At 35.9% G+C, this 10,125-nt stretch overlaps 1 protein-coding gene across 1 annotated transcript; it reads right to left on the reverse strand.

The window, feature by feature from the left end:
- Nucleotides 1-1,008: 1,008 nt before the first annotated feature.
- Nucleotides 1,009-7,161, reverse strand: LOC132283924 (tryptophan aminotransferase-related protein 2). Its single transcript, XM_059785966.1, has 6 exons — nt 6,473-7,161; nt 5,932-6,297; nt 3,574-3,877; nt 2,122-2,402; nt 1,567-1,871; nt 1,009-1,480 (listed from the first exon to the last, which is right to left on the reverse strand). The coding sequence occupies exons 2-6, from the start codon at nt 6,225-6,227 to the stop codon at nt 1,296-1,298; spliced, it is 1,371 nt and encodes a 456-aa protein (XP_059641949.1). The 5' UTR covers nt 6,228-6,297; nt 6,473-7,161; the 3' UTR covers nt 1,009-1,295.
- Nucleotides 7,162-10,125: the final 2,964 nt, after the last annotated feature.

Consider the following 10,125-nt stretch of genomic DNA (forward strand, 5'->3'; position numbering starts at 1 on the left):
CTCCTTCACAAAATTTTATCCATCCAAACATGGATGGAAAATGCGAAGGAAAAAAAGGCTAGGCTATTATAAAAATTTTTGAATTACAAAAGTTTCCTTATAATAAACATTCTCTCTTCCCTTCTCTCATAACAAACAAAATAAGGTATCATCTCATTCTTTTCTCTTCCATTCAACCAAATAAAAAGAGGAAATGACTCAATCTCTTCTGTAGGGATGTCTCATTCATCTATTTTTCTCTCCCTTCCATCCAATTGTCTTCCTTCCTACCAAACGGTGCATAAGTTATGACAATAAACTGATTAAAATGGTTTCGTTTATTTTCTTTCCTTCATTTTTTCCAAACAAGAATGATCTCCTTCCCCTTTTTCCTTCATAATTTATTTCAACATGAATACAAATTATTACTATTATTTCTTTTCTTTTAGTTATTATTTCTTTTCCCTGTTTTTTCTCTCATGTTTATGAAAACAAAGCCTAATATATATTGTCCTTGTTGGTGGCTGACATTCATATAAGAAATATAGTCAATTGGAAAAAATAAATAAATAAATAAAAATTTCTTTTTTTTTTTCGACCATTTGGGTCAGCTACATGAACTTCTTGTTTTTCCACTCTGCATTACACAGGTTATACAAAAGATAATTTTAATATATTATTACTACCCTAGAAATGCTTCAACATCTTAACAAACTCACAAGGTACCATCTATGGTTTACATGAAGGATCCTCACATAAAACACATTTTAGGTGTTAAAAAGATTCTTTTATAGGTAAACCTGACATGAAAATACTTTCAATCATTTTGGTTCAAAGTGCCATAGAAGCTGCTTCTTTCATGAAAATGATTTTCATTGTTATGAACAACCTCCCAACTCTATTGTTTCAATGTAATATATTCCTCAAAAAATAAGCTACTTAGTAGGTCTATGTGTTTGCTTGAACTTTCAATCTCAAAAAATAAAAATAAAAAAGCACAAGCAATTCACACTCAAATGAAATCGAGAGTAACAGAAGTTAAATCATCACATAAACTAATAAAATAGATTATCAATCTCTCAAAATCATATGAATAACATTATGGAGATCTCAGAAAAGGTCAGCAAAAATAACTCTTTTTAATAAATACATGTATGGCTCACTCGCCATACCTCTCCTCTTGGCGAAGGACCAGCTTACTCGAGGACTGTCATGAGAGGATCATGGATAAGCTCTCTGTGAAGAGAACAAACATTTTATCTCACTCACTCTCCATACCTCTCCCTGTGGCGAAGGACCAGCTTACTTGAAGACTGTCACGAGAGGATTTTCGATAACCTCTCTGTGAAGAGATCGAACATTTTATCGCGCTCCAACATACTAATTCTAACGTATTCTGAGCTAACCCCAAAATGCTTCCCTCCTCTAGTTAATATCTTGTGGCTGCGAAGGAAGCTTTCGCAATCTTCAATTTCCCTTTCACATTTCAACCATGCAAAAGCTACACAAGAAGAAAACAAAATGTCAAAAATTATAGCTTTATGATGACCACCTAACAATGCCCTTTCATCTATTAGACGTAGTTACCAGGTTGCAGTTCAAAAGTTTGACCACTAAAGCTGCACAACCCGAGAGGAAAGTCCGGCAAACTAAAAAGCCGACTCTGTTTCACTGCTTCTCTCAGTTGCTTCCACCTCTTTGCCATTTGGTTATGGCTATAATCAAAGAAGAGTTCACCCCCTTCAGGTTTGCTAGCATGGTCATAGCTATCCGAGACGGCTTGCAAAATCTTTGCTGCTCGGAGCTGTGAATCTTGGGAGACACCAATGGTGTTCAGCTCTATGAATTTGGTCATTTTTTTTGCTACTTCACGATCTTTAACAAGAGCCCAACTGAAAGATGAAGATTAAAAACCTTTTATAAAATTTAGCCCATCAAAAAAGCCTTTTATATCATCTTTTTGTTCATTAGTTGGAAGAACTATCATATAATTAACTAGAACTTCATTAATGTAGTAAGATCAAGAAAAACTGCGTTCTAATGAAACCGTTCAATGAAATTCAAATGATTGTACTACTAGTCAGATGAAAAATCCCATCTTAAAATTAACAACCATACAAGAACGATGAGTAGCTTACTTACCCTAAGCGCGTCCCAGCATGACCCATGCTTTTGGATACAGTGAACAGCATGAGGTCGTGGTCTGCAGGAAAAGAAATTGGAGTGTATTGTGGCCAGTAGTAAGCAAAATCATGAATCAAAATTCCATCATTTCCGTTTACCACAGGTTGCCTTGTAAATCCGTCAGGGTTGTTCGGGGATGTCACAAGCTCAATGTAGGGCTCATCTTTAGTAAATGCGTGCGCATCACCAGCCCATTTATAGAGCCCGGACTTCAGGAAGTCAGTCACCAATGGGTAGGACTGCAAGCAATCAGTAAATACAACTGTAAAACCGAAGGAGATAGTGCATCTTACCAACAAAAAAGTAAAAAATAAAAAATAGAATAAAATCATAGGGCAATAAAATTCAGTTTATATAATCCTGGACAAACAAAGCTTAAAAGGTGCTGCAACCCATGTTAGTAGCTGGACAAATAAGAACAACAACTGAACTGAGACTCAACTTTGTACTATAAAACAAAAAATAAAAATAAAAAACCTTCGATTCTAACATCTTGTAGGTCATTAACGAGACTATAAGGTTTTTAAAATTCTCAACTCCAAAAGAACGAGAAACATTGATGGTTCAGGTTTCACATCTGGAGACAAGAAGATCTCTTCATGTGGATTAGGATTAGTACCACCAATCTGCATCGAGATAGGACATCAACATTTACTTTCACAAGTAAAACTGACCGTACTGACTACTGAATATGTTTTAGTTTTTAGAATGAAGAAGACATGCATGTCACAATTTTGTGGCATTATAAATTGTCATGTAACCTTGCCAAAAAATGTACAAATTAAGGGTGGTTGACTTCAGAAGTGAAGTATAAACTAAGCGTTTCATTTTTTTTTTATTTTATGATTCTGCAAGGACAAAGAATCACCACATGTGTGCTTGTTTTTGAGTGTTGGGAGAGAGAGAGTGGAAACAAAAGGTTAAAGACAAATTAGAGAGCGAAAGTGAAGATGACAAAAAAAAAAAAAAAAAAAAAAAAACCCCAACTTGCGAAGGACAACGACAAAGTATGAAAAGTAATTAAAAAGAAAAAAAAATCGAAGACTTTTTTATGTATTCAACAGCATGCAGATACAGAAACTCATTTCTGTGATTTTTCTGATAAGCAGACATTTTATATATATTTTTCTTTTACTGCTGCGACTCTGAGACTTTTATATAATGCTCTGTTTCCCATGCTTTGGGTAAATTTGTATTTACTGTTCCTCCAGATAAATAGGAATTTTAAAAGAGCACAGAACTACAAATAAGAATGCTTGCCATAGACAGTGATTGAACCGATATCAGTCAGAATTGACTTTTCTTTGATTAACTAGCAAGTCTTTGAGCAAGTCCCAAGAATTATTGTTAAAGAAGATCAAGATGTTATTAAATTAACAAAAAGAATCAAACATAAGAGACTGTACTCACCGAGTAGTACGGGGCAGCAGAGACCACGTTCATGGGCTCAGACGCATTTGGCGGAGAGAGAGCATACAGTGCAGCCTGAAAAAGTTGTGTCGAACCTGTTCCAACCACAATGTGACGGTCTTCAGTGATGGCATTCCCGACCACTTTGTGCAATCTAATAATCGCTTTCGCAAATTCAGGCTCCAAAAACCAGCACAGGTTTCTGACATCGGAAAAATAACTTATGGATTGCCATCCAGAGATCACAACTGTGGTTTTGTCTCCCATTTGCTGCCAAAACCTCTCATACATTGTCGGATCGCCACTGCATTGAATTACATATAAAATTAAAAACTTATTCATAATGTTGGCTTCTATAAATGTAATACCATAACGTTAGATTCTGATACATCATTAAATTAATATCACATGTTTTTTTAATCAATTTGACGTTTTCAATACTCCCTGTGTTCTCTATGGCCCAAACAATAGGTGGTCCACCAATTTAAAAAGTAGAAAAATTAAGGAATCAATGCAAGTAGAAGTATTATGATACTACCATATATATAGGGTCAAAGTTTTGCTTGTGCTAAAAATAATAAATAACTGGGGATTAAACTGGAATGGAGCTACATTGAATTGTGGAATGGGCAATATAAAATAATAAATTTGAATGGTCAAAAATATGGTCAATAAAAGGATGTTCCATCATCTAGAGTGGTCCACTTTCAAGAAAATAGAGTACTAAATGGAGATTAAAACTGTAAAAACTGTCACAGCATTAGGTTTCAATATGGGATGAAGAGTAGGTATGGAAGGCAGCAGTTGCATGTCCTACTCTAAGAGTATCAATAATTGGATGGATGACTAGTTGACATCAATCATCATACCAGAAATGCCTGGGTGGTGACTATAGGTCGAAACCTAGAAGCCTTTCAATCCTTTAATCTTAGGTAGGACCCAAAATTAATTTTTTTTTTTACCAAGTAAATAGGACCCTCAAAATATTATATCCAAAAAAGCCAATCTTTCTATAAAGAAGTATAAGAAATTTAATACGCATATTCAAGTGACTTTTAGTCTTTTTACCACTCTCTAGGGGGTCTGTATGTAGCATGTGCCCAAAGCCAAAAAGGTCCACAAACATGCATTTAGAGTTTGAGATTTATCAGTAATAGCATGTGTGAAAAAAAAAAAAAAAAAAGAAAAAAAGGTGTGTAATAGCATCCATTGGGTTAAAATGGTGGCCTCGGAATCCACATTGCTTAAAAAACTAGCTTTTTATGTAGTTTTGAGGTCCGCCAAAAAGTGAAACCAGAAATGATGGTGCCGTTTCCACCACCACCAATGGTGCATGTTAGAATATTCTTCAAATCCATTTCAATATGTATTAATGTATGCAATAAATTAGGTAGTATTGCATATCCATTCATATATATCCAATTTTTTCCTATTCAGATCTATTGTGGGACAAGGCTTCTCTAGTATTTTTTTCCCATCCAATCGTTGTAGTCGGATAGCTGTCAAGGATTGGATTTGGACCGTTTGGTTCGGCCTTTTGATCTAAAAACTTAAGTTATTCGATGGTAATGCGTATTCGGATCTGATATAAGAAAAGACCCCTCCTAACATGTTGTATTGTAGAAGTAAATGTGTTCCGTGAATGTATGTATCACTTTGGTTGTGACATTCTCAATTTAGTGTTTTACATCCTCACATAGGACCACCATCCACTGTACACAATATTGATTCATTAGATGACATTACGCCATTATAGATCCATTTTATTTAATAAATCTAGATCGAATTGATCCACTAAGAGTCAATAATCAATCAAGATTATCCAATTAAAGGAAGTGGACCTACGAGTGTAATTTTTATTCACCAAGTAACAAATGGCCTAGACTATCTAATTATTCCTCCATTCATGATCAATACTATATAGCGGCAGAACCCAGATTTTGGGGGAGATAAAAAGCTAACAGAGCAGACGTCAAGTTCAAAGGAATGCTTCCCCACAAAGAGGAACTGTCTAAATGACAAAATTATTACTACCTAATAAAACTTTTCACCTTGTCTGGCGCATGTCCATGAAAGTCTAGATCCTTTTGTCACGACTCATACAAGGCAAAATGACAATTACGCCCCCCAGTAATTATAAAACTAGACTCAAATCAACAGCATTAGCTCCATTAAAACAAAAAGTCTTAATTAATATTGGCTCTCCTTAATGCTTGTTGTCATGCCCATTAAGAAATTAAGACCCAAACATATATAATATATGTGTGTGTGTGTGTGAAAAAATGAATAAATAAATTATCAAGCAAGGTTAAAAAATTTATATTTTCACCAAGGAAAAGTCAAAAGTGGAACACTTACTGGTCCAGATTGATAACTATTTCCCCGCCATCTTGAGCTTCCGTACGAACAGTTGAAGACGACGGCGACTTGAGGAGCAGATTTTTCTGGCTAAGGTGCGCCTTGTCCTTTGAAAAATCGGCCATGGAAGTCCATCCTCCTCTGTTCTTCTCTCCATCCTCGAAACATAACCCGCCGTGAAGACTCCGTTCTGCTCTCTGAATCTCACCCTCATAAGCAACCCTCAATATTAGCCCAACATTCAGTGCCAGAGACACCATCAACACATGCCTCAGTGACAAAACCCTAGACATCATCTTCACCCGCAAATAGCTCAATCAAAATAATCACAGATTCGTATAGTCGGTGAGCCCTCGTCTCAAGATTCTGATCAGAAATAGAACCCCCAATAAAAAAAAGAAAATGAGTTGCCAAACAGAGAAATAATCCGGAAAATGTTGGAAACAGAGGGAAATTTTCCACTACTTTCTTGAAAGAAAAAATTCAAATGCTTATACATTGTGAAAATGTTTGTTTTCTAGTTCTGTGATGTGGTACATACCAGTAGAAGAATCTTCAGAAATCAGCATGCTTGTGACAGTTCAGGTCATCGATTTTGTTGTTTTGTGTGATTCAGAGAGAAAACAAGTAGAGAGAGGACCAATCCGAACACGCTGGTGGTAATCAGATGCTAAAATGCGCCGGATGAGTGTAAAATACTAGCTTTCTTCGGTAACACTCACCCCTGAAGTGACAGGAGATTTTCCGGGAATCGAGAAATCACGGGGACGATTTTCCAGGAAAATCGCACTTCTCCGATGCTGGATCTCGAAAACTGTTTTGTGCACTAGAAAAATACTAGTCTCACTGTTCTATCACAACACAACTCCTTTATGTATGTGACTGTGTGAGTGTGTGTGAGTATATATATATATATATATATGTATGTATGTATATTTAGAGAGAGATAGATAGATACATAGAAGTGCGAGAAACAAGGTATGTTTGGTGGCGTGGTTGAGATGGAAAAGAAAAGCTGCTCTTACAGCTTCGGGCTCTGTTGCATTTTTTCAGTTCACTTTTATTTTTTTTTCTTTTTTCTTTTCCCTTCTCTGTGTTTTTTTTTTTTAAGCAAAAATTAACAATTTAATAGTGTTAGATCTTATCTTTGGACTTCATAAGTTGGGGTACTAGTGGAGTTTCTGTTTATACATTAGCATTAAAGAAGAAATGACCCACCCGATCCATATATTATGGGTCTCGACATCTTGGACTTCGTGCCTACCTATGAATTTGGAAAAAACTTTATATAGTCCGGCCAATCACCTTACTGGACCAGTGTTGAAGGAAATAGTAATATTTGATTTGTAGGTTGGCAAAGAGTGTGTTTATAGCTCATAGCCTTGGAAAAACATCCATTAAGGGCAACTTTAATGGACTGTCATTTGAGATCCCAAACTCAAATTTTGAAAGGTGGGTCAAAAGTAGGTTGTCAAAATTTGAGATTTTCAGATCCCCTCTCAAATATAAGGATTGTTAATTTTTTTTGACAAATCTTTTTTTTGTTCTAAACGATGCCGTTTCTTCTCTCTCCCCCTCAATCTCTCCTCTGTTCCTTTCGTTGCATTCTATCTCTGTCCCTTTCGTGTCGTCACTCGCTCCCTCTCATCTACAACGACCTGCGATCGCCATCACCGATCTATTGACCATGATTCAAACGGAACCCAATAACACCATTGCTCACCCTATCGGAACCCAAGAACCCTAACATACATCTTTTGCCGCCGCACCTCCCATCATCCTATCTTCCACCACCATCGCTGCCACCCCACCGTAAGAACCAATATATACAGAACCCACCACTCTTTTCTTACCATCGATTGCCCCTACCTTCTTTCCCTCATGGTACGATGACAAATCAATCTCAAAATTAGGGTTATGATTAGCTTCAATGTATAGATTGTTGGGCAAAAGGAATTAAGGTTTGAAATTCAAAGTACGGCAAAAACGAAGTAAGAAATTGGAAGTAAGACTTTGTATCATAACATACAAAGTCAAACCCAGAAAATAAACCACCAAAAGAATATATACACAGATCAACAAAATATCATGGCCATGGCGGTGGCAAAGGGTGGAAAATGAGGTGGAGAGGAGAGAGATGGTGGTTGTGACGGTGGTTGGTGGAGAAGATGAGGTGGAAAGGAAGGAGATAGCGGCGGCAGTGGGTGGAGAGGAGAGAGAATACAGATGAATTTGTAACTTTATTATATATATATATATGTGTGTGTGTGTGTGTGTGTGTGTGTGTGTGTAAATTTGTAACCATATATATACACACACACTTGCATATATATATATATATATATATTCGTCTCCTTCTGCACTATAATTAATGCTCAGTAAATTGAAGTTTTTCTTCTTTTTTTTTTTTTTTTTTTTTCTGTGGTGGTGTTGTTGTTGCTTATTGGCCTTCACTGATGTAAGAGACAGCTCAAAATGATAGTTGGAAATGGTAGTTAAAAAAGAATGGTGGTTGTGTCAAAAAATAGCATTTTGGAATAAATACATTATTGGAGCAGAATTGCTTAAATATGACATTTTGATACTGTAACACCTCTCAAAATATAGCTTTGGTATGCAAAAATAGCATTTTGCATTGGAAATGATCTAAGTCTATTTTTGTTAGTTATTCACTTAAAAGAAAGCTAAAAACACTAGAAAATATTAAATTAGATATTATTTTATGGTTCAGTTAAGACTTGGTTCGTTCAGTTTTTTAAAAATAGTTAGGACTTGTTTGATTTGGTTTTCTAAGACCAGATTTATGAGAATTAAGAATTGAGAACTGAAAAATGTCCAAAAAATTGTTTTGGTGATGATTTTTGAAAATTGCTTCTAAAAACTTAATTTAAAAAGGTCTGTTTTTAGATAATTATACTCCCTCTATCCCAAAATAAATGTCTATTTTCCGTATTTTTTTTAGGGAGCTGATAGTCACGCTCCACTTATATACTCTAACATTCCATCTTTATCCTACTTTATTTTAAATGACCAAAACACCCTTCCTTCCAAAATATTAGGATCTACACTACTCTTTGTTTCTTACACGATTAAAATTTGGACAAAGCCACTCAATTCTTCAGTGCCTATAACCACCGCCCTTACTTCCCACTATATTGTTCGGAATAATTAACCCCTTCCAACCCACTCAACGGTCGGCTGTTGTTGAGAGACAAATCCCACATTCTTCACATACAGCGGAAGTATCATCACATCATATCAACAATATATTTTACATGGTTCACCCAACTCTAGGGTTACGGCCATGGGAGAAAGAAATTTCACTATTATGAATCAAGAAAGAAAATATACAACCACATGTCAAAACCCCAAACACTCACTCATCATATCTTTTGAGAGTACATATATACACTCAAAAATTACATATACTCTCCCATCTCCTCACAACATTCACCCTTAAATCCCTAACATCTTTTCTCTTTTCTCTCTCTTTCAACCTCTCATACACATCTCTATTTATAAAGTCTTCAAAACTCAATTCCTTGTTAGACAAGTATTCCCCAACTGGCCTACAAGGAGTTATCAAATCAATCCCAACTTTAAAATATAAACTTAATGAGACACAATTTCTTGCACAAAATTTAGCATTCCAAAACGAAAAAGGAAACTAATTTCTGCACACAATTTTGAGCCACAGACCCAATAATCTCCATCTTAGCTCAAAATCGATCTTCACACGTTCCTCTATAGCTCCACCTAGAATGAAGATTGCTCCACTTTGAACAAAACTCCATCCATTATCCCTATTGGTGTTCAATTGCTCACGCATGGCAACCCACCAATCTTCAAACTCATCTTCATTAATTATTTTTCTGGCTCAAAGTAACAAACTTCTCCTCTTTATTCTTCATATTTCCCTTTTCTCTTTATCGGGCTTAGAGCAAACCCTTATCAGGCTTAGACAAAACCCCTTCATTTTTCACACCCTTGCCCCATCTTGAGTAGCAATTTTTTAGCTTATCTCTAAAACTTGATCCTCGTGGGTTTCACCTTTATCACCTTTGCCCCATCTTGAAAACGAGCATCCTCCGGCTTATTCCACGACTTATTCCTCATGGGTATGTGTCTTCACACCATCTATCTTCTTCGTGTCATCATCAACTATGATTGAATCTCCATAACACCTCACGATCA

The sequence above is a fragment of the Cornus florida genome, unplaced genomic scaffold, assembly GCF_030987335.1.
Source record: "Cornus florida cultivar Cherokee Brave unplaced genomic scaffold, ASM3098733v1 CherokeeBrave_3.0.0_Hap2_Chr11, whole genome shotgun sequence".
Classification (NCBI taxonomy): Eukaryota; Viridiplantae; Streptophyta; class Magnoliopsida; order Cornales; family Cornaceae; genus Cornus; species Cornus florida.

What these genes read in the sequence shown, in the direction of transcription:
- LOC132283924 (XM_059785966.1), bottom strand. Translation starts at nt 6,227, where the DNA reads ATGATGTCTAGGGTTTTGTCACTGAGGCATGTGTTGATGGTGTCTCTG. An exon ending in CTGCTGCCCCGTACTACTCG is followed by an intron (nt 2,403 to 3,573) that starts GTGAGTACAGTC and finishes GATTGCTTGCAG; the next exon opens with TCCTACCCATTGGTGACTGA. An exon ending in CATGCTGGGACGCGCTTAGG is followed by an intron (nt 1,872 to 2,121) that starts GTAAGTAAGCTA and finishes TTCATCTTTCAG; the next exon opens with TTGGGCTCTTGTTAAAGATC.